General features: G+C 39.2%; 1 protein-coding gene across 2 annotated transcripts in view; it reads right to left on the bottom strand.

The window, feature by feature from the left end:
- Positions 1 to 317: 317 nt before the first annotated feature.
- Positions 318 to 23,580, bottom strand: part of SNX4 (sorting nexin 4) — a 32,643-nt gene continuing 9,380 nt past the window's right edge. The window contains exons 3-14 of one of the 2 annotated variants that reach the window (XM_059852643.1): positions 23,062 to 23,200; positions 22,835 to 22,984; positions 21,736 to 21,783; positions 17,674 to 17,729; positions 13,098 to 13,170; positions 11,516 to 11,577; positions 9,981 to 10,046; positions 6,231 to 6,320; positions 4,922 to 5,021; positions 4,027 to 4,172; positions 2,557 to 2,671; positions 318 to 2,211 (exon numbers count right to left, since the gene is read on the bottom strand). In XM_059852643.1, the coding sequence (XP_059708626.1) occupies positions 2,164 to 2,211; positions 2,557 to 2,671; positions 4,027 to 4,172; positions 4,922 to 5,021; positions 6,231 to 6,320; positions 9,981 to 10,046; positions 11,516 to 11,577; positions 13,098 to 13,170; positions 17,674 to 17,729; positions 21,736 to 21,783; positions 22,835 to 22,984; positions 23,062 to 23,200 (1,093 nt within the window). In that variant the 3' untranslated portion in view covers positions 318 to 2,163. The remainder of the gene's footprint in view (positions 2,212 to 2,556; positions 2,672 to 4,026; positions 4,173 to 4,921; positions 5,022 to 6,230; positions 6,321 to 9,980; positions 10,047 to 11,515; positions 11,578 to 13,097; positions 13,171 to 17,673; positions 17,730 to 21,735; positions 21,784 to 22,834; positions 22,985 to 23,061; positions 23,201 to 23,580) is intronic. The other variant, XM_059852644.1, reaches the window with a different exon arrangement.

Raw genomic sequence — 23,580 nt, 5'->3', positions numbered from 1 at the left:
TATTGCAAATTGCCCTTAATTTGCCTGTCACATAATTTCACAAATAATGCAAAATGTCTTCAAAAGCATCTTCTCTTAACTAGATGGAGACACACATGAAATTCAGACAGCTGACTCACAGCAAGCATCTAATTCTGGCCTTAGCACTATGTTCCTACCTAAAGGGAAAGCTGTGCACAATTCACCAAATTTTAAACCCAAATTTGGAGGCCACTTGAGAGCTAAGATGGACAAGAACAACTTTCAAGAAATCAAACAGCAGTTTTCAGAATAGGAAAGACAGAGTTTTTTACAAAAAAACCAACATAACAAAAATATCAAAGAGCAATTTTATTTATCTTATTTGGCACAAAACTTACAAGAACTGTTTTGTTCCCTTCTTAAATTTTAGTACAACTAGCAAGGAAAAAAAGGCATACTAATACATTTAATGAGCTGTACAGCAAGTGACATGTGGAAGGAGGCACCAGAAAGATCTACCAAAAATCAAAGTGCATGAAAAATACCTACTCTGAGCGCCTCATGGTATTGTATTAAGGCACCACTCCTTTAGAAGGTTTACTGAATACATCAAGTGTGCAACTTCTTGGTTTGGAATGTGAGAGTCCTTCAGCCTGCATCAGAACCGGACACTGCAACCTCTGAATGGAACAATGTTTCTCCAATGTTTAAAGGAAGAGACCTCTTTGTGCCCAACATCATCTCTCAGCCAGGTATGTCACTGTCACATGCTTTGGAAAAGCCAACACAGGTTTTCAGAGTACCAGAACTTCACTTCAGAGTTTTAAGCTGTAGTGTGCACCAGACCTATGCGTTTTTTACAATGGTTATATAGAAAAGAAAGGTTGAAGAGACAAAAGTAACATAGGACATACCAGAAAATACATTTAGATAGTTTTATCAAAAGAACATTTAAGGACTTTTGGGAGTATCTCTTACCAAAAAAAAAAAAAAATCTGGATAGTGTTATAATCCAAAATAATTAAATACACTTTTCAACAGATTATTACAAAGCTTCCTTCAGGACTACCAATCAAGTCTGACAAATTGCACAAGACTTCAGGAACTTTCAGTAAGGATGTAGAAAAAGCCCAGTATTAAACAGTGGTAAGAGATTTTCACAATTGGAAACATTTAATGCAAATCCCATAACTGCAAATCATGTTATACAGGTGTGTATATTACACACATTCACACACACTCACACACACTGAAACATCATTACAAGGGCCAAACAGACACCTTGGTTCATTGTAGGTTCTGCACATCACTGCTCTGAAGTATGACAGAAGCTGCACCAGGTTTATTATTTCAGCACCTTCATTAAGAACTATTTGTTTAAGAACCAAATCACTTCAATTACAGGTGCCACAGGCCAGATTCACACCAAGTGTAAACAGGTTCCAAACAACCAAAGAGAAGTTGCATCTGCTTCTTACCAGCTTTGACTTTGGTTTTTCTGCTCAGCTGGATCACCAGTTGCCTTTGCTTGCAGGAAGAAGTTTAGTAAGAAATCAATGCCCGTATCAAAACTGAAGTGGGAACCAGTAAATGCAGAATATTGTTATCAAACCACTGTACAACACCTCTACTGTAGAGAGTTTCAAACATCTCAGGAGCTTGAGACTGCTTAACCTGAACTCTGGAAATACATATTTCTCTATGGACATGCAAAGGCATTTAAATATGAACTCTAGGCATTACAATATTTCATTTTTGTCCTCTTATGGTGTAGACCTTGAGAACACAACTGTGTGCCCCATTATAAAACCAAAGCACCCTTGAGCATTAAAATTCTAAACAGCAAGGGTTGGAAAGAAGGGCATCTGGAAGTGATCTACACATTATAGAGCATGGTGTTTCACAAGTCTCTGAACAGTTCAGTTCATACTTTCTGGGATAACTTTCCCAATACCTTTGTCCCAATACAGAGCTGTAGTTTTCAGTAACTCTTTTACCCCTGCATTCTTTGCTACCACATATAAAATGTGCCACCGAAGTGGCAGCCAGGGCTAAACATTTAACAACGTGTCCTTTTCATCCTTTATTAACAATTACATTTATTTCATGATTTGTATGTAAGTCATGTAGCAATATAACATTGGTGTTATACACTGTGCTTCCATTCTCTGGCACTTGGAGGAGGAATTCATTTTCAGATAGTCACATCTTGCTGAAGCATTCCTTTGCATTTGTCCAAACCTGAATGCCCTTTTAAAAGAACAGTTTAAAATCAATAGGTGGGAGTATACTCTATTTGCAAACCTCATCCACAACTTTCTTCAACAGAAGACTCAACAAAGAAGTCACATAGAACTTCACAGAAGAAGGCAGAGACCACATTGAAATTGGACCACACTATTTTATATCTATATTTTATATCTATCTCAACATTAACATGCCACTGAGTTCAAGAGGACAGACTATGTGGGAGGTTTTATGGTGGTGATTTCCAATCTTCTGTGACTGCCATGTTCCCAGTTACTGACAGTGTGCATCTACCCCCCTGCTGACAGGACAAACACACTGGGCCAGCCTTTCCCAAGCCACACGTACCTTTTTGCACATGCTAATCTGCATAACAGCATAGCTTATAAGTGCCTCCTTCAAATCATGATTCTTCTGCTCTTTAAACCGTTCAATGTCAGCCCAGGCACTTTTCACAAAGTCTCTGAAATTTAAAGCAATTAGTTCAGTTAGAAAGTGTTTTACATGTTTTACCCTCAGCTCTGGAAACTGAGCAGAGAGGCTGTGTACGACAGAGTGCTCCATCTTTCAGTCAGTAAATCAAGTCCTGCAAATATTATGCATCACTCAGTCCCCTCATTTTACAAGTGGCACCACTATCTAATTCTCCACTTTCATTTTAAGGTTTTTAACCTAGAGTTTCACAGGATACATTAGGATGTTTGTTTGGCTTGGTGTTTTTTCCCCAGAAGTATCACTGTAATAGAAACAGAATAAGTCAGAATATACTTTTTTCCTTCAGATTGTGTTGGGGTAATTAATTATCTTTATGCCAACATTCAGCACACAACACTGCATGCTTCTTTTTCAATTGTCAAGTCAGAATCTTCAGCATGAAAACTCACTTGTTTGTCAGGATGTGAGACAGTCAAGTACAATAAACATCTGCAATGCAAATTTAACTTGGACAATTCACTTCAGAAATTAATTTTGTTGGTTTGGTGATGTGTAGTCAGGTCTCCTTAACTAAAATGGAGGCTTATATCTGCAATTCCTACTTTCATTTGTGCTGGATTAACATTCACTCGAAAATTGCTTCCAGAGCTACAAAAGCACATCTCGAATACATCTGCCAAAATTATTAAGATATTGTATTTACTGAGTGTCTTGCTGCTTTGAACTATTCATGAACTAGTCTTACCTTTCCAGCTCTAACGCTAACATATCAGGAGATACCACGTTTACCCCTTGTGTTATATGACAGACATGCTTTGAAAGAATCCCACGGCTTTAAGAATGTTAGTTCCTATTTTTAATTTTTGCATACCTGAAGAAAATTTAATTAGAGCACCAAGAAGCAGTTACCCAAACACAACTCCCCAGACCTTCTAATCTCTTTCAAGCAGGAGTAAGGTGTCCCCCATAGGAGAAGTTGCAGAATATGGGCGCACCACCCTTACACACAAACCAAACTAAATACTGTATTTGAAGTAAATCAGCCTTTGAGTCTCAGCCTATTCAGCTGCAGACCTCCAAGCCCACCTGCTAAATATATTACTAATGGAACCTAAAAGCATGCAAGTCAGCCATTAGTGAGAGCTCAGGAACTGGGAAAGTCATCAGGTTTTACATAAGCCATACACTCAGACCAGAAGCTAACTGCATGTACTGCACTTTATTTCACAACTTGCAGCTGACAGGAGCTTTTATAGACAGCTCATAAACACCAAGAATATATTAAAAACACTTATAAAATGCAAACACCTTCAAGAACATCTAGTCAAGGACTTTTGCTAAGACAAGCCCTGTGTTTTCTTTGAAACAGTCAAGTCCATTTACCTGCCCTCCAGATTTTTAGACTTCAGTTGCTCTTCTCCTTCCTGTATCTGCTCTTCTAGAACCTTTATCTTGGCTTCCCTCTGCTCAGGGGTTTCTTGCCCAAAGAGCTTGCTGGTCATCCCCTTCAGGGAGAAGGTTCTCACAGTCTACAAAAAACAAGGATACTCTAGGTTTGGCATATCCTAAGCACAGCCACAGGACATCAGGTGACTTTATTGGCATTTACGCTTACTATTTGGCTGTTTTTTTGCTTTAATTTCCACTTCATTATTTGATAAGTAGCTCTGGTGTCTCAGGTTAGACTAAGTGAAGTGAGGAGGAGATAATTTGATGTTCAAACACTTAAAGGCTGACAAGGGTGAACTTTCAGAGCAGCCTTCCTAGTGAAGTAGGAAAGATACTAAGTGAAACAAAAGCCATAAAGGCATTCCATAAAGAACATCAATAGATCCAAGAGCAACATTAAAAACTCTAAAACTGTCACTTACCATTTTCAGATAATATTTTAGGTAATGTTATCTCCTATATAAAATGGACTAAAACAACATATCAATAACACCCACTGTTCAAAAGGCAAAGGAAGTCTTTCAGAATTCCCAACATTTCCATCTTTAGGATAGAGTGGTCTATAAATAGTGTTATTCTGCTCCAGTCATATATACTGCAATTTTCTATTTGCTCAGTATTCAATAAAAGACATTTGGCACAAACAGTTTAAGTCTCCAAGAACCAAGTTACTTTAAACCTCACATGTCTCCAGCTCATATGATACCACTTCTCAAAAGCAGCAGCCAGCATGCTGGTGCCATTTAAATATCATTCTAAGTAACTTGGCTCAAGTAAAAAATAAATTCAGAAAGAGGTATCTTGGAGAAGAAAGTGGAAAAAGACTCACTCCTGTTGCCAGCTCCTCACACTGCTGTTTCTTAGATGTTAAGTCCTGTGCAGCCATTTCCAAATCATATTGCATTAGTTCATGCTTCCTGCAAACTGCCCTGAAAAGTAAGTAATGAAAGATCTGTCATGAAAGACTTTGTTTTGCTACGTTTCCCTCCATTTACACTTTACAAATAGCATCATGTTTTGTTTGATTTTTGACAGGAAGCACCTCTAATTATTCATCTAGCCCAAATTCAACAGCCCTATCACAGACTGCATAACTCTGCAAATGTTGCAGTTAAGCAAGCTTGCATCAAAGTATAAATAAAGTTCTTAGTACAACTGCATTCTGCTTCTCTTTATAGACTCATTCCAAGATACACTCAGCAATACAAGCCCTATCACCTCAAAACAGTTTAATTCAAAACACATTACAGAAATATCACAGCTTTGACAAAAGATACCTGGAGATGGTGCCTGTCACAGCAGCAATCTATCAATCAATCATAAAATTCATCACATTTTCTTTCTTAAACAATGAAACAAGAAACTGCTTCTAGACTCATACAGTGCCTTTCATCTGGAAAAGAGGAGTTTCCTCTGACCACCTGCAGGAACTCCCAGTCCTGTGTGGGCTGATGATGCTACATCCATCCTGCACAGCCGGATGCACATGGGTCTCCCACGAGAGGCTACCACTGCTCCAAGCTCCCACACAGCAGCCCCTGCACTTGCCAACCCCATTCATATTGGACCTCTCCAAGAGGTTCAGAGCCAACCCTTGTAAAGCACAATAGCTTTAGGCACAGCCTTTGAGCATAAAGCAATTTGGTTTTGTGTCCATGCTTGTTCAGGGTGACTGACAAAGACTAACATAAAACAAAACAAAAAGTTGGTTTTTAAGTGCACAAGATTGTGCAGCAGATGAACGTTATGCTGGACATGTTAAAAGTTCCCAGAATTTGTAATGGCTGTAACAGCTCTGTTTGGTCTGTCTCATTTGAAAGCTGGAGCTTTCAACACATTGGGGCACTATTACACCAAAAGCCAAGGTAACCAGAGGAAAAAACAGCATTTTCTTCTATAGTATACAGATACTAACATTTCTGTCTTTTCACTACTGATCAGATCAGCTCTAATTTGTTTGCCACTCACATGGCAATCGAGTACAAGTAAGCAGAATAAGAAACAAAAACACAGAGACTCCACAACACTGGAATTTCTTTTCAGAGAACACAAGAGGATACCAGACTAAATTAAACATCAACAGCACATTAGAGAAAAGGACTACAGCTTCCTTTTGAGCTCTAGACTTCTGTACATACCGCAGTGCTTCAGCATAGAAGAGATACTCCTTCAGCTGATCTGCATAGTGCTCCTCTTCTTCCAGTATGTCATCGATAGAAGCTGCATACCTAGTGAAAAGCAGCCACAGTTAAATGTGAAGCTGATTAATTTAACCTTTAAGGATACCCATCCAGTAACAAGAGAGAACACCTGTTTGACAGAAACACCTGTGACAAACAGCAAAAGCACTTCCAAAAAGGTGGTTTTTTTGTTTTTAATTAAACTCTGAATCAGCTAATGTCAACATTCCCGTGGGCCTGCTTCTTTGGTTGTTACATTGATTCATTGCACAATGAATCTTTTGACAAGTACAAAACCTATCATAAGTCTCCTGCTGAAGATGAGACAGCTTTTCTTACAGGAAAAAAAACCCCAATTTATTCCTTTTCTTCAGTGAACTGCCAATAGGCAGCACTAAGACAACAACAACAACAAAAAGAAAAAGCCACAGCGCAAAAGAAAAAAAGAAAAAAAAAATAAATCCTTCAAGGCTTAAATCATTAAGGGCCAGGAATGTGAACATCACACCTTCTGAAAAGCAGAGGCTGCTTTCATGGCTTGCTATTCAGCCTGAGTACAAGAGAACTCACAGGGATGCCCTGAACACCACAACACTAGGTCCCTTCAGCTCCTTCAAAGTCTATAGCTTTATCTGCTGTGTAAGTCAGGCATATTAATTTGCAGCAACAGGAAGTTTAACCCTCCTTTTAGGGAGAAATCTGAAGTACAAGGGCTTGGACCAAATCTGCAGCTCTTGCATTCAGTAAGAGTTTCACTGTGTAGGCTAAAAGCAGCAAAAAGCACATTATTTTTCTAGTTGATACTGCTTATTTGACAGTATTTAATGTGTTCTTGCTAACCAAGGTGACTGTCTTGGACAGATTTGCAGGGACAGGCCTAGAGCTATCTGCACATCCCATTTGGCATGGCCACAGAAATCAGATTCCTCTGTAGCCTGGCACTCAGGGCATGTGCCACTGGAGATAACCAGGATGAATGAGATCCCACACAAATACCTTCATCTATTCTGCTAACTCAGGCTGGATTCTCAGCTATGTGGCCATCTCACACACCTGCAGGCTCTCTGAAGTGAGCATATGTCCATTCTTCTCTAGCAACCAGCACAACGTGACCCAAATGCTAATTATAGCACCTCTTGGCTTTCAAGTTTTTGCAGAATCTTTCTGTTTTCTCTTTTCTCCCTATGCCTCTCCAGTAATTGGATTTGTGGAAGAAGTGGCAGTGTCTCAAGCTGAAAGAGAACATGAATTTGGGAAGTTTGCAAGTATGATGAGTTGTTCTGATGCTCTGTGAAATCAAAGACACGGCACACCCAAGAAAAGGCTCTTGGTGATGAATAAATATAACATATGAAGTGGTCAGCAACAGCAGACCAGTTTAAGTAGAAGGGATTAAAAAACAGGGAGAACAAGAATTCGTATTATGAATCAATGCAAGGAATAAGTCAAAACTGTTGAAAAATACACTTGTTCTGAAAAAATCCTGCAGCCACAAAGGTCATAAATGACTTCCCTATTTTAAGTTCTGCAGTGCAATAATTTTAGTATAGTGGTTAGATTTCTCAGGGCAGCAGATGGACTACATTTCATTTTCAAGTAAGATCTAAGTTTAGAGCAGTGCTAGAGCTCATCTGTGGCAGATCAACTCTCAGAAAAGAACTTCAAAAACAAACAACCAAAAAATCTCACCAAACAAAATCCTACCTTACCTAGGCAGGCTTTTATACTGAGTTTGATTTGGGAGGAACAAAAATGTAATAAGAAAAGTTACATTTCTGACTGCCTAAACTTCGGTAAACTAGAGAAAGTGTTAAGGAGAAACATTGCAGTAAGTTCTAAAGGTACCTGATATGGTCTCACTCTAGCAAGCCTCATCTTGTCATAAAGCACACACACAGTGAAGCTTCAGGGTGTCTTCTCCAAACTTTTAGCAGTTATAGATCATACTAACCAATAACAACTAAAAAGCTTAAATAAACATCTAGTAAAGACTACAGCATATGGGGTAGATAGAGAATAATTAAATTAGTTTTGAAGTTTACCATGTATATTAGGCAACCTTCTAGAAGTAGCTTTTTGTTGTAATAAATTCCCACCTGATGTTATGGGAATGGTAACTGAACTGGTAAGTTATACTTTAAAGAGATATGAACCTTACTGCTAGGAGACCACACGGGTCACTGAATGAGTTCTGAACCTCACAACTGCTGCTTCTTGCTTGATTGTCAACACTAAAGGATTACTGCTGTACAAGAGTGCCAGAGCACAGGAGATGACAGACAATGAAAGCTACCTCAGACTTCATGCAGTAAGTAAAATCACCCACAATAGCAGTTACCCACTACCATTACTCTGGATCTTCAGCCCTGTGTTACAGACAGAAATATTAAATATTATGGATGTGTGAGAGGGTTCAGCCTCCTGATGGAGAAGTGAGACAAACTTGTTTTAATGCATCTCCAGGTGTTTAACATTTTGGTGTGGTGTATCTGAACTACTGAAAACCTTTGTGTGATTCCTTAACTCCACTACATCATACCACGTTTTCACAATCTCTTCAATTCCTGCCCACTGCAGTAGTTGCTTACCATTGTATTCCATCCCCACTTCAATTACTTTTTTTCCGAAAGCAGAATGCATTCTCCATTCTTTGTTCTCACCAGAGCCCTCTGCCATGAAAATATTACTGCTTTTCTTGTATGGAAATCACCCCATTAGACAAAACACAGCACTGTGAATAAATTATTCAGAAGTGGTCCAATTCTTAAAGATTTGCTAAAAGCAGAATTACTCTAAAGAAGCTGAGGGCATGGCTCTTCAAACCCTTCCACTTGGCAAGGCCAGTAACAATTAACCTGTTAACCTGACACCACCAATAACAATCAGGCAGTAGTATGTAAATCTGCCCTATAAACTAAACCTGAGAATTCATTTCCACAGGAACTATGCTTTATTGGTAAAAGTATTGCATGAAGTGTGAAACACCTTCCATCTCTTGCTGGAGTTGTTATTTATCTGTTGTGTGGGATTACAGAAGAAGAATCAGAGTGGCAAGAAATGCTGTTTCACTTGCTATATGTGACTACCTGAAAAGCAGAAGCCATGAGCTTAGAATACCACTCCTGTGAGCACTCCCAAGTGCCAGACTCTTATTTTGAAGGCTGTGCTTCACGTACTCTGCAAATGACTCTAAAGATGCAAAGAGAGAGGATTCTTTACTTTAATATATCCAGTCAGTGTTTGTTTCAAGAATCCACTGGAGTTTTGGTGCCAATTAATTAAATTTCTTAACTCCCTGTAATTAAGTCCAAATCTGTGTACCCTCTACTGCATGGTACAAAATGCTGCTATCAAAACCAAATGGATCTCATCAGGTCTGTAGTACATTAAAGTTGTATTCCACCAGTTTCTGGCATAGTAGCTTAAGAGAAAAACTGGAAGGATTCCAAACACTTCTACGATTTCAAAATAATAATAAAAAAGAAACCCCTCTGGTTCTCCTGAGGCTTTTTGAGCTACTTAATACAGTGTATGGATGCTAAAACTGTGCCTGCATCCAAGGCACAGAAACACTGCATACCTAAAAACAATGCACCCCCAACTTTCTTGGTACTCATATGTACTTTGGGGTTGAGGGAAAAGAGAGGAAAGAGTGAGAGTTCCACATCTGGCTTACATCAAACTATCAGATATTCAGTCAGTACTTACACATCCATGTGGTGGCCAGCACTCTGCAACCCATCCCCCATCTCCTTCTCTATTGCACTCCACTCACTGTAGGAAAAACAAACGAGATACAACATCACACATGAAGGGTAAGGGAAGTTAATAAGCTGCATCCTGTATATAGTTTCTTTCCAGGTGACACCTGAATGGAAACTGCCTCAAAATTAAGACTTGGTCAAACTGGTTTTTTTTCCTTTAAGGAACAGCACTGACAATATGACAAGGCTATTTACGGCTCTGTAAAACAAATGTCCCTAAACTCATAGTCACAAATACAGTTAGTTTGGGATGGGTTTTGAGCATAATCTTGTTTAAATAGCTGAAACTCAATTCAAAACAAAATCAAACAAAACCAAACCACCAAGCACTTAATGTAAATGGGCTAAGGGACAACAACAATGGTGAACTTTCTGAAATACATTTTGGGTTCACTAAGAATATACTAAGCTTTCCAGACTTACAGGATAGAAGACAGAAGCCTCTCATTCCAAAAACCAAAGGGTAAATTTGAATTTTGTAAGCGTTCTACTTCTCCTGAAACTATTTGATGTATGTAGCTTTATGTTTTCATAGCACACTCTTAGTTCTATTCATAAAAAAAATTCCAACTTGCAATTGTCTCAACCACCAATTTATATGAGAGTTATTACTTAGATAAAGAAAGAAACAGAGCTACAAAAAAAGATAGCAAGATACTTGTTCTGGACATCCTGGTACGCACTCCGCCATTTTAATTGTCTTCTCAGCTTTGAGAAACCTTATGAGAGTTCTTAGTTACAAGAATTACACCCACAACTCTTTTTACAAGGAAAAAAGAGGTTCTCCTTATATTTCGTATAATTTATGTGTAATGCATCTATTCTGTCCTTCACTTTTTCATAAACATTCCACTCTGCTGATGTTGATATTTGTCTTTGTGTTATTACAGAACTACACCTAATTTCATTTTAAAACCCCCAATGAGAAAGACATCTGCAATCCATTAACCCAGAGAATTAAATTTAGCACTTGAACAGTGTGTAGAAGCAGGAGGTTTCCCTTAACCAGAAGTTTAGATTCTTTAATTCTCCAGTGAGATGGAAAACTTGAGCATGCAATTCCCTCATATAAATCAAAAAAACGATTGGCAAATTCACTTCTAAAAGCTACTAAAATTGGATAGATATAATTGTTGATTTTTATCCATTAAAAGAACCTAGAAGCTTTTTCAGAGACAACTACATAAAGAAGAGTGAGTTACTTTCTGAAGAAAAAAAATGCCAATGCAGCAGCAGAAGGCCCAAAGGTCTGGTACACAAAGCAAAAAGCTGTAGTCTTGCACTAGAGACTAAGCTCAGCAGATCAGGCAATCTCTGCATGCAGCACAGAAATCTCATTAGCACTGCAATACAGAGTTTTTCAACACAGAGATTGAAAGGTTTCAAATATACTTTTCAAAAGCATAACGACACAACCAAGAATTTCCCTTCTCTCTCCCCATAACTATGTATGTATTTAAACACTGGATGAACTCTTACCTGAACACCCTTCCATAGTTGCCATGGACTTTATAGACACCATAAAGCCGGTCTGCTACCCTCTAAAACATTTTAGAAACAGGTTTTGGTCATCAACATTAAGTGCAATTGCTTTGTGAAAACCCACATACATACTACAAACTAAAGCCTTAATGTTCTTACACAAGTAAACAAGATTAGGGCTAAATCTAACATAAGCCACAACTGAAAGAAAAAAAAAATAAAAATCAACAGCACTAAGTCCTGGAAAACTGAAGTCACAATCTAGGCTATGTTGAAAAGTAGCATTTCAAATCTATCTTTGGAAGTGCTCATTGATAGGATATGTCTGTGGAGACCATAATCAAGCTCCCTTCAGTTTTTGATAATCAAGTATAAGACATTCTTTATCTGAATAATGCCAAATTTATGCAAACACTCATTTATTTCATTTAGAGATGGCAAGTTAGAAGTCCACCTTGACATCAATACTGTAGGGAAACCTTCAGTAAAATTCTAACAAGTGACTTGATTTTTCCACCCAGCTGAGTGAATTGAGGGAAAGGAAATGAACTATCCATTGCAGAACTCATTGCTTGAGCTAGAGGTCATTTCAGCTGTTCGGAGTGCCAGTACCTGCCGCAGCCAGCACTACAATGCTGGCAAAACCTCAGAAGAAAAGACACGTGTACACTCTGAAGTGTGAGTTGTAATCCAGATAATGCCCTTGGAATTGTGATGTACCAATGAATGAGATTAAAGTTCTGCAAGAGCTGCCATTGTTATTGTGATGTCTGTCACAGTAGTAGTAAAAAGGAAACATTAACAAATTGCCCAACAGATCTCACACAGACAACCCTGAGAAAATCGGACTGTCTGTAGAACACCACTCTTGAGAGTGATTAACTCTCTCAAGAACCTGAGTTTAGCAGAGCAATCCATTACTGTCCTCTCTGCCACACGGGTCCATTGAAAATGAAATCCCTGTTGAGCATACTAAAAAGAAGTATCATGCTCTCATTATTGGAATTGTAATTTCTTATTTCCTTTTTGTGTCTTTAAAAAAATAACAACCTTCCACTCTCAACCCACAGAGTACCTTAATACATTACATAATTGTTGTCATCATTAGAAAGGCTATTATTCATTGAAGATCAATGAATGAGCCAAAAAAAGAAAACACATAAAGGGAAGCATAAAGGATTCATACTACAAACTCATTACATGTCTGACCAGAAAACTGTTTTGAGGTCCTTCTCAAACCAAACATTCAGCAAAAGCAACCTGTCTGCTGAGCAGAGAGAAGCAGACACCTTGACTCTGTTTAGAGCACTTCCCTGCGAAACGTGACTATCACAGGACAGGGCAGATTAGCCCTGTCAAACCCAGCCATCGGATCTGGGACTCCCTTCCCCTCCCAAATCTGTACAAAGTCAGTGCCTTCACCTCTTGCTGTCTCCTGCTCCACACTCTGGAGACAGACTCCCTCAGGCTAAACTGCCCTTATTCTAGAACACATATACCACTTCTCTTGACTAAACAAGAAATACTGCCTTATAAATAAATCATGCTATTTGTCACGACACACATGGGAAATACTTACAGCTCTGACTCGCAGAAGGTGTGATATGACAGACTGCAGTTCATCGCTGTAGTGTTTTAGCTCAGTAAATCTCCTGGGAGCAGGAAACAGATAGTACATCATTAGCCATCATGAAAGCAAGCTTTCACAGCATGCACAATACAGCCACAACCCTGTAGCCAGCAAGCAGAGCCTGGATTGTGTTGGAGTGGAATTAGCTGAAGACTCCTAAAGAAGTGACTGCTGAGTTTAATTTCCCTCAAGTGAACAAACATCCCAACACTTCCATGACTGCTGTTTCTTTAAATGCAAAAGTTGAAGGCTCAGATTGAATTAAGAGATAAAATTTTATGAAATAAGAGTAGTTAGCTGAAGTTATTACATCACTGTTTTGTTGTTAGGGTTTTTTAATGGGATTTATAAAAGCAAGGGTTAGTGAATAGGAAAGCTTCAAACAAATACAAAGCCAAAATCTGCTGAAGCATATGTCTCAAGAAAAGCATGTTTACATTTCTGACCTGACAAAGATACTTTACTTTCAAGCTGCCTCTATCCAGTTCTGGGCACAGCTTTCCAGGGGTTGAAGGAAACATTCACAATTACATTTCCCCTAAGGCTAATCTGTACAGTAACTGTAACATATCAAATCCTACTGAGACTGGTACCTGCACAGGAACCAGATATGGCTGAAGGCCATCAAATCACTACATCTCAACAAGGTACCAGACAGGCAAGCCATTGCAAGTGACTTGTGCATCCTGCTGGCTTGTCACTTCTGGAGAAGGGGCATTTTATCAGCCAGCCCAGTTAGGCTTCAGAGGCAATTTAAGCTGATACCTTTAGCTCTTGCTAATAACAAAGGTGAATCATTTGCCACAGCTTTGCTAGTGACAGGTAACCAATTAAACCACAGCAACAGCCTCTTGTGTACACATAAACCCTCCCTACTACAGACAAGTCTAGCTCATTACCTACTTTGGTACACAAGAATGTATTTATTTCATCCAGATGGGAAGCCAGAAACAGTTTTACCTAAATTACTAAACAATGATCTGAAAATACACACAGAGAGTGCAACTAAAATTAAGGAACAGGAGACCGAGATTAGCGTTCCAGTTTGATGTTCAAGAATTAAAAAAAAACTTCATCCCTCCTCCCACCACAGGCACACAGTCAGGCTTTGTATTTCAGAATAGCTTGTACCCAAGAGGTCTTACTGAAATGAGTTGGGTCACTTGTTTTGGGTGACCAAGTATGAAATTCCAGGGTTTTTCATTTAACACCTCTTCCTCCCCTGCCAGGAAGTCTTCCCCTAAAATATTCCCATCCTTACATTCAGGAAGTAAAAGCTTTATTATGATTTCCAATATTTTTGATTTCCAAGAAGCATTTTTAATAGCATTATGGCACACACAGGGTTAAAGTACATAAAAAGATTTAAAAGTTAGCAGAGAAGCTGTATGGGGAAAAAGAAATGTAGTCACTGATCTGCACAGTGGGATTTAGAGAGCAATCTTTTCAGTTTACACTTTATAAAATATGCACCAGGGCTGTATGTTAGACAGCTGCAGACACGTACAGTGAAGATATTTGAAATAATTGAACTAAAAACAAAAGATTAAAAAGCATGCCTGCAGCCCAGGAAGACTCCCCTTTCCACTACAGAAATTTACACATAAAGTTTTATTCATCCTGTTTTGCCACAAGAAATCTTTCAGGAATGCTGTACTCCCAGAGGCCAGAGTCAGGAACCTAGGACTTTCAGTGTTCGGGCCTTCAGCAGTAATACATCTTCTCTCACACCAATTCTTCCTCAATTAATTAAAAAAGAAAAATTAAAAATTATTACTTCAGAATCAAGCTGTCTTCTATTTTGGTTATTTTCATAAACCAAAGTGCTGCTATTTTTTTCCCAATCTTCTGTGAAGGTTGAAAATTTTACAAATATAATTTTCAGGAAATACTGGTTTTAAGAGACTGGTGGTTTGGCAAATCAAAAGTTTATTCCTCAACTATTTGCTCAAGTCCTACTCATTGCTCACGTAGAAAAAAAAAGTTACATAATTATAAAGTAATTTCCAAACAGGGCTCAGTGAGGCACACAAAGGGATGTTTACTTTGCAGTGTAACCTAACAGTAGAAGTGTAAAACAAGAGATAGTTTTGGCACTCAGTAACTGAGGCTTTTTAAACTAGCACTTTTCACAGGGTTTTACTGGTTCTGCAACATTAGCAACAGTCTAGATACTTAACTGAGCTATCAAATAGAACTTGAGACCCAAATGAAAAACTGATTGGGTCACATTGGCATAGGAACACCAGCAGGTCTTTCAAAAATATCTTTTATGATACTGGCAAAGAAAAAAATTCCTTTAGAGTAGACAGCATTTCAGCATAAGTTATTTACTTTGTGCATTTTACTCAGCAGTAATCCTCCTTGCATCAGGGCAGGCACTGCCATTGTCCTGTTTTGTGAAGAGAGATATTACAAAAGCAGAACTGTTCACTAAAAAACAAGCCACTTATCTGAATAACCAGACGAAAAAACCCAGAGAGCTACTTAAAAAAAATTTAAAAGCCTGCCTTAGGAAAGGTTTTAGTATTTTCTAAAGAAATCTTACACCAAAACCCAAAAGCTATGATTTTGATTAGAGCCCAGAAAGAGAAAGAAATGATGAGTGCCATGAGGCCAAATCAGAGAGGTCTGTAGTAGATACAAATTTACCTCTGAGTACCAGAATACCATATTTTTATCACCATTTTATTCCACCATTGAAACTACAAATTGCTTCCCACAGGAGAAGGTTTAGTTTCCAGTCCACATTTGACCTCGAAGAGCAGCCTGGTTTCAGCTGCACAAAGCTCCTCATGTTGCCAAGCTGATGGGTGCAGCTCCATGGCAATCCCAACTGGGAGCTGCAGCTGCTCCTCACCTGAACCTCTCCTGGCCCAGGAGCCTGAAAGCCTACACTCCACACAGCAGTCATGTCACACCTTTTGTTTCAGCAAGGTGAGCTTGCTGAACCACTTCACCAGCCAGCCACACAAAAGCACCAAAGGTAAAGCAGAGGGGACAGGCATCACATTCCAGGCAGCTCAAGCACCAGTGTGCTGGGCAGAGTAAAGCACTGTTCCTCCTGTTAGAGCCACATATGCTACAGCAAAAGGCAAACAAACAACTTCTGCTCATGAGTTATTTATTAAACAGTTTGTATCCCCAAGTGCAATTTGGAACTTAGGTTGCTGGCAGAATACAACAGAAAACATGTCCCATCTCTCAAGTGCTGCGAAAGCTCTACCAAGGCACACACACTCAAGGACTGCTTTTGTTACAAGCCCTTTCCTCATGTTTTCCTGTATTAACTCCTTTTCTACTTTTTAACAAGCTGCTTCTCATAACAGCTTTGCTTTCTGAAACATTGTTACAATTGTTACAAGGTAACAAGGATGCTCCTTAAACAGTTTTGCCCACCTGTGCCTACAGTCAGACTTCTGGCAGTTTACCTGCTGTGAGAGCAGGAAAAGATAACTCCTATTGGACACAGAGGAAGATGACTGAGAGTGAAGCATCAAAAAAGGGACCATTTTCACCTGCAGATACAGAGAATTGCTGTCTTCCAATCTCATTCATTAATGTTATCATTTATATTAAACCCTGGCTAAAAACTTCCTGGCTGCCACAGAAGATCCTAAAAACAAGCACAGTAAAAAAGTAGGGACTGGACCAATTCACAGGCTAAGCCTATGAAGAGGTTCAGAAAGGTATCCTTACCACAGTACCCACAGATTCTATGGCATAAACAGCCAGCAGTCAGGCACAGGGGCTCTCCCCAAGGAGCATCTCCTGGTGCCACTGCTGGACATCAAGAGCACCCAGAAAGGCACTTTGCACAGGTCTTCACAGCCTGTGGATGGCAAACAGCAACATCTCTTGGCCCCATCCATCCCTGCACACTGATGCTTCTAAACCACTGCAGAAGTAGAAACTCCCATTTTACCCTTCCCACATCACCAAGGGTGTGATGAACCTCCCACTATATACACTGACAATTCTGAGCAGTTTTTCCATCCAGCAGATTGCTCTAGTGCCTGTCCCAGAGCTCTGTAAACTGCAACAGAGCTGAACTGACCTCTGAATTTCCAAAAGCATCTGTGAAAATTGGCAGCTTGGAAAGAACTACGAACTGCAACACCAGGGTGTGTGCATCCAGAGCTGTACACCAGCAGATTTTGGAAAGACCTACTATCAATCTGTATTCTGTTCATGCTTGGAAAGATTTCTTGAAAACAAATATTAAGAGGTCCTTTTTCAGAGTCTGGTTTTGGGGGTTTTTGGCCCTTCATTTTAGTCTAGCTAAAATGAAATACTTGTTTTACATGAAGTGATGGAATTTTTCTGAATGCTGCCTGCTTCTGGAGGCAGGATTTATCAAATATTTTCACACTACCTCTTTACTGGGCTTCTGTTAAGATTTGAAGTGCAGAAAGATAATTTTTCTTTTCTGAATTTATACTAAAGAGATAGAATATTCTGTCACCTGAAGTTATAGTTATAACTGAAAAAGGGAAAGGGAGGGAAGAAGGATGTGGAATCTTACTTGTCTGGGTTTTTCACTCTGAATGTTGCATTAAGAGCTTTTAATCTGGAATCTGCCTGGAAAAGGGGAAAAAAAGCTTTGTTAATTTAATGCAATTAAATTTCAGTGACAAAAAAAATCTCAGCCTTCTGGCAGCACCATTAGAAAAACGTCCTGCCTTCATGGCATATTTAAGTCTTCAAACATTGAACAAGTTGACACCAGCTACCCTGAATGTCAGATATTTTTATTAAAAAGTCAAAATCTATGCTATTTTTGTGAATATGATGTAAACAGTAACCAGTAAAATAAAGCTGGTATAATCCAAGTCCCACAAAAAATAGTCCCTTCTTAAAATGCTGCACAAATCATGGATTTAAGATACACAACCCCACATTCTTTTTAGATGAAGCAATTAGGTAACTTAAGACCATATGGACAAGTTATTTTATATTTCTCAAACCAAATAAAACCAGTGGTAGAGTGACCTCTATATGCTCTTTATTACCAGGAACAGTTCCCCAGTGAAATCAAAATCTTATATATGTTGTTCTCTTACTTTTTATGACTTGCTTTACAGAAAATATGTAATTTGTATATCAGAATAGAGCCCTTTTTAATGCAATGTTCTTCTCTATAGTAGAGCATATATAAATCTCTACAGAACTAAATTCAATACCTAATTAAAAAGGTAATTGACTGCTTTGACTCTTTTTGAGATGTTGGTTTACCAATTACTGCAACAGTAGTATTGAACAATTCTAAGGAGACGGAGGAGTTTTCTTCCAATTTATTGAATATTAAGCTGAGCAATGAGTATTTCATCCTAATAAGACACCAACACAGATGAGAGATCCCAGCCTCATCCCTGAGGTCCACATCACTACAACTCTTCATTCCTACAATGCATTTTACACACAGCTCACTCAGGGCTCATCTATACCAAAGATAAATGACAATTGTGGGTAAATGGCTAGAGTTTACTTTTAATCAAAACATCCTTCTCTTCAGTAAAAGGAAAATAAATCAGCACACCTTGCAAGGTGTATAGATTTCCTATAGTGTACTCCTTTAGCTAACAGGCTGTGCCACAGCTGCAAGCAGTAAGTTGCTTCAGTTGTACTTAGTGCTGGTATGTGACAAAAGAATATTTTGTGCCCTGTAACAGAAAACTCAGAGCCTGAAGAGCTATTTTGAATTTGTCAGTGAAGGGAACACAGTGTCCTCCCAAAATAAAAACAGAGCCCATCCTTTAGGGGCCTTGTAATAGCATCTACAGATAAGACAGGCACAGTCTGAGACTGCTTCACCTCCCACTACATTTGGGCCGAGCAGAAGATACCCCAAACAAAGTCTAGAGAAAAGGAGTCGCAGGGGAACCTTACTGCTCTCCACAATTTCCTGAAAGGAGGTTGTAGTGAGGTGGAGGTTGGTCTCTTCTCCCACATAGCAAGCAGTAGGACAAGAGGAACCTGCCTCAAGTTGCTTCAGGGGAAGTTCAGATTGGATACTAGGAAATATTTCTTTACCAAAAGGATTGTCAGATACAGGATCAGGCTGCCCACAGAAGTGATGGAGTCACCATCCCTCGATGTGTTTAAAAGATATGCTGATGTGGCACTCAGGGACATGGTTTAGTGGTGGACTGGTGGCAGAGTCAGGTTAACTGTAGCTGTTCTTCCAATTACCAAACACCAAAACAAAGTGTAATCCACAAGCTGAAAGGTAAGGGAACTAAACCCTCCAGACTAAGACTGACTGACACTGGGAGAAAGCAGGTTCGTTGTCACCACTGCACGTGACACTTCTCTAAGAATATCTTGCAAAAGGAAGACAAGGTAGCATGTGGAAGCACGTCCCAGATAGCACAAGGAACACAAAACACTGCAGGAGCTCCAAGTCACAGCTTTTATGCTTATCCAGAGCACTTCTGAGGCTTGATACTCTTGGATCTCCAATGCCATACCCCAACAAATCAACACACAAGCCAGTTATGTTTTGGGCTGTTCACACACACCTGCAGGTACTCCTCACATCCTCTCACAGTACAAACATCACCTAGATACACTGACATTATCAGAGTCCTTCCCTCCGAGCAGCTATTTCCCAGAACCCTGTATTTACGTTGAAACAGCAGGCACCAAAGCCATTTGAGACTCTTGGGGCAACAGGTACATAGAACAGCTTCCCAGACTACAGTTCCAGGGCAAGTTTTTCTCTTTTGTCATAGGCACACGTAGTGCTCGGAAGGAAGAGTTCAGTAGGTTCATGCAAGCACTGTCAGGCAGGAAGCACGATCCTGACAATGTTCAACCATCTCAGTAGGGTTATTTCCTTTTTGCTATTTGCAGCACAGTAACTCTCACACACCACTTTTGAGCATTTACGCCAGTTAGGCTTCTAGAGAAACATCTGTCCAGTTTAAAATTGATTTAAGAGTGACATGCACAAGCATTTTGGAGATGAACGGCCCATCAAATGAGGTACAGCTGAGGAGTTCTCAGAGAGTTAACGCCTACTATGATCCCATAATCATTTATGTAAACTAACGAGAGATGAGAATTTTCTCTTTCCTACAGGAAGGGTTAAAATCTCAAGTGAGAAATCCCTTAAATTAAAAATCCCTTAAAAATAAGTGCTGGGGTTGGGAGGGAGGAAAGGCATGATTTAATGATACAGCTGGCAGAATAAACAAAGTCTCCAACATCAACATTCAACTATAGCATGCTACACTGCATTAATACCTAATTTAAGGTTTAGTTAGAGTTCAAACCCTCTCAGACAAAAAGCACATCCTGCTTAAATGCAGCAAAGGAACAGAAACATAAACAAATGGTCTAATTTGAGTCTAAAACACGCACTGAATAGAGGTTTTCCTTAGAGGGTAGTGCTAAATATTGAGAATTTATACTTCAGATGTAGAATAAAGGGAAGATTCTTTTTACCAGGTTTCTGAAAAAGTTATTTTTCTTTCCTAAGGAAACTGGAACTGTGAAAGGGAAACCATACACAATGAAATCTAGAGGGAAAACAAGACTTGTTAGTCTCTCATTTAATCTACAATGTGGTTTCAGGAAGGCAAATATTCTCAGCATTCTGCTATGAGTTTTCTTCCATAAACCACCACCGTGTGTTCTCCTGAACACACCCTGCCAGTACAAACTTTCTGAACTCCTATGAGTGCATGCAGCTTCAGAGCTTTACATGCTTCCATTATGAAGACCAGTAGTATGCAAACCCAACTGTGATGGAAGAGAATTATTGTAAACTTAAGTTATCAACAGTAAGTGTCAGAATCAAAGCCCCTTGGACACTGAGGATAAGAGCAGCAGGAATTTTCTTTAGCTCTCACTATTTAGAATAATTCTTCATAATCCACCCAGTTTTCAGTTGTGATTTCATGAGGCAGATCACATTACAATGAAACAAAAAGCTCAGTATTTGTCCCCATATAGTAATTCTTCCAGACACAGCCCAGCAATCTACCAGCTTCTCAGATTCTTGACCTTTACAGACACAAGACGTCAGACCATTTATTCCTGCATGTCTTCCACCAGTTTACCCAGCCATGAACTCACTGATGTCAATGAGGATAGTATTACTCCAAGACACATTCTGTTAAACAGTTAAGGGGCACCAAATCCGTCTCTCTTAGTCTCTTTCACCAACCACTCCTTGCAAAGAAGTCCTACAATTCAGACCTCTTTGCTTACCTTTTTTTGACACCTTGCACCTCTTACCAGACTAAATTTGACACTCACCATTAAAAATGCTAAGCTAAACAGAAAACACAAAACCTCATTGCTGTGGCCTCAAGTTCATTACTTTTAAAGATTATAAGGATTCTATGTTACCAGCAGAATTACACAAGCATGTAACAGGCCTGCTAGGTAACTTAACTGCAGTCCTACCTATCACATGCCAAGAACATCACTGTTTTTTGTAATAACAAGTATTCATGAAGCAATGCCTTTAACTCATTCTCACAGCAAACATCCTTTCATAAACAGCCTAAAAAATGTTTGCTGGAATATGTCTGTGTCATATCACAGCAATCACGAGACAAACAATTAGAGTAATTACCTTCAGCTGAAATCCAGTCTCATTCACCATTTCTTTCCATCCACCTTCCTAAATATACAGGAGAAGAATGTTCAGTTAGAGTGATTTAAGAATGCTGCAGCTTTTGCAAGTCCCTATGAGAGTTTATATCACAGGAGCCTCTCCAGTATGCCTGGCTTCTGCCTCAGTTACCCTCCCCATGTCTTTTCAAGAAGCTGGGTTAAGAATAACCAATTATTACATTGTGCTTACATACTAATCTCCTCCCCAAAAATCCTCTTCTCAATTACCTCAATTTTTCAGCTGGGAGCAGGAGCCACACTGCTTTGTCTAAAGAAGAGTAGCTAACATATTTTACCTCTGAGATTACCAGCATCTCCAAGGACCTTTGCATCTCAAGGCAGAGAGCATACAGGTGACAACAGTTTGCAGTGCACATGCCATCACCTAGCTCAGGTGTACTGCTGATTTTCCACTGTTTCCAGCTCCTATACATTGGTCCACCCACATTCTGTACCATGGCAAACATAGATGTTCAGTCCAGTATTTGGGAATCTTTCATCAAAGCACAGAAAAAAAGAACTATCCAACATCTCCTTAAGTTGAAAGCTGCAGAATGCAATGCTTAAGCTGACAATTGGACCACAACTTCTGTGATAATATATTGTAGCAGTTTTGGACCATGACACAGGAATGGATGACTCAAACCACAAGGCTAAAGAAACCATGGATATCCAAAGAGTGAGCTGGAAGCCAGTGCTGTCCCTGCAGTCAGCAGTAGAGCATGGTAACTTGTTCAGCTTTAGTCCTATGGAAGAGCTCCCAACCAACATGCATTAGGTTCCCAATAGGCTGTTCCAAAGAGGTGGAAATTCTCTTGTAGGAGTATTACAACTTGACTAAAAAAAGTCCTAAGGTAGATTAGAAGGGCAACTGTACAACTGCAGGCTGCTCTCAAGAAGTTTTTAGCTGGACAAGCCTTCTCCACCTCAAGTTTATTCACATTGTCTATCTTTCCTCCTGACACAGAACAATTTATGGTTCAATAGAAAAGATCAAAAGGACATTATCTTAATTAAATAATCACTAAATAATGTATTTCAAAATAACTTTACTATACCTGCATTAAAAATGCATAAAAGATTTTGTCTTGGCAAAGAACAGGATGTGAAGCCACACGTAACAAGAAGTTTTCCAGACCAATTCTTCTTCTTTCCACAAAATCTGGATCCATATTATCTGCTGATAGCTTATGCCAAACAAAGTCAGCCTAGTTAAACAGAAGAGTGTCAACAGTAAATTAAAAAACAAAGAAAACAAAGCAAGCCACAGTTTCAGTTTCCTTACCCTTTTTTCTGGCAAAGGAGGAACAACAATATGTGGGTAGGTAACTGACAAATAATTCCTCAACAACTCAAATTCACTGTAACGTCGCCACAGGGACTCCACTGGGGCACATTGTCCCTCACTCTGGGACTCTACAGCTCTGAAAGATAAAGTAGCAAATTTGAACATTAGTGTGAGCCATCACCTACTCTCTCAAAAACCATCAGTGCAATTAGACCAAAGGCCCTAAGTATAGTAGTGATTACTGCATGACTTGCCCATAACCTAAAGCAACCTTAATTAATTTCATGTCTATGTACTTAATTTAAAAATATTTATAATTTCTTCCTGATAGCACTTGAATTTGCTAGGAACACAGGAAAAGCCAATGCAGTTACACATCAAAAACAAACAGGGAGGCCACAATCAAGTAAAGAGACTCATGTGGCTTAGTCCACACCCTTACAGAAACAGCCCTATTTATCTTAGAACAGTGTTAGGTTCAAAGTTAGAAACATTTCCTGAGTACCTGAAGGATAC

Source organism: Haemorhous mexicanus, chromosome 8 (genome assembly GCF_027477595.1).
Source record: "Haemorhous mexicanus isolate bHaeMex1 chromosome 8, bHaeMex1.pri, whole genome shotgun sequence".
NCBI classification, from domain to species: Eukaryota; Metazoa; Chordata; class Aves; order Passeriformes; family Fringillidae; genus Haemorhous; species Haemorhous mexicanus.
Note: the sequence above shows the minus strand (reverse complement) of the source record. Positions and strands in the feature narration are given on the sequence as shown.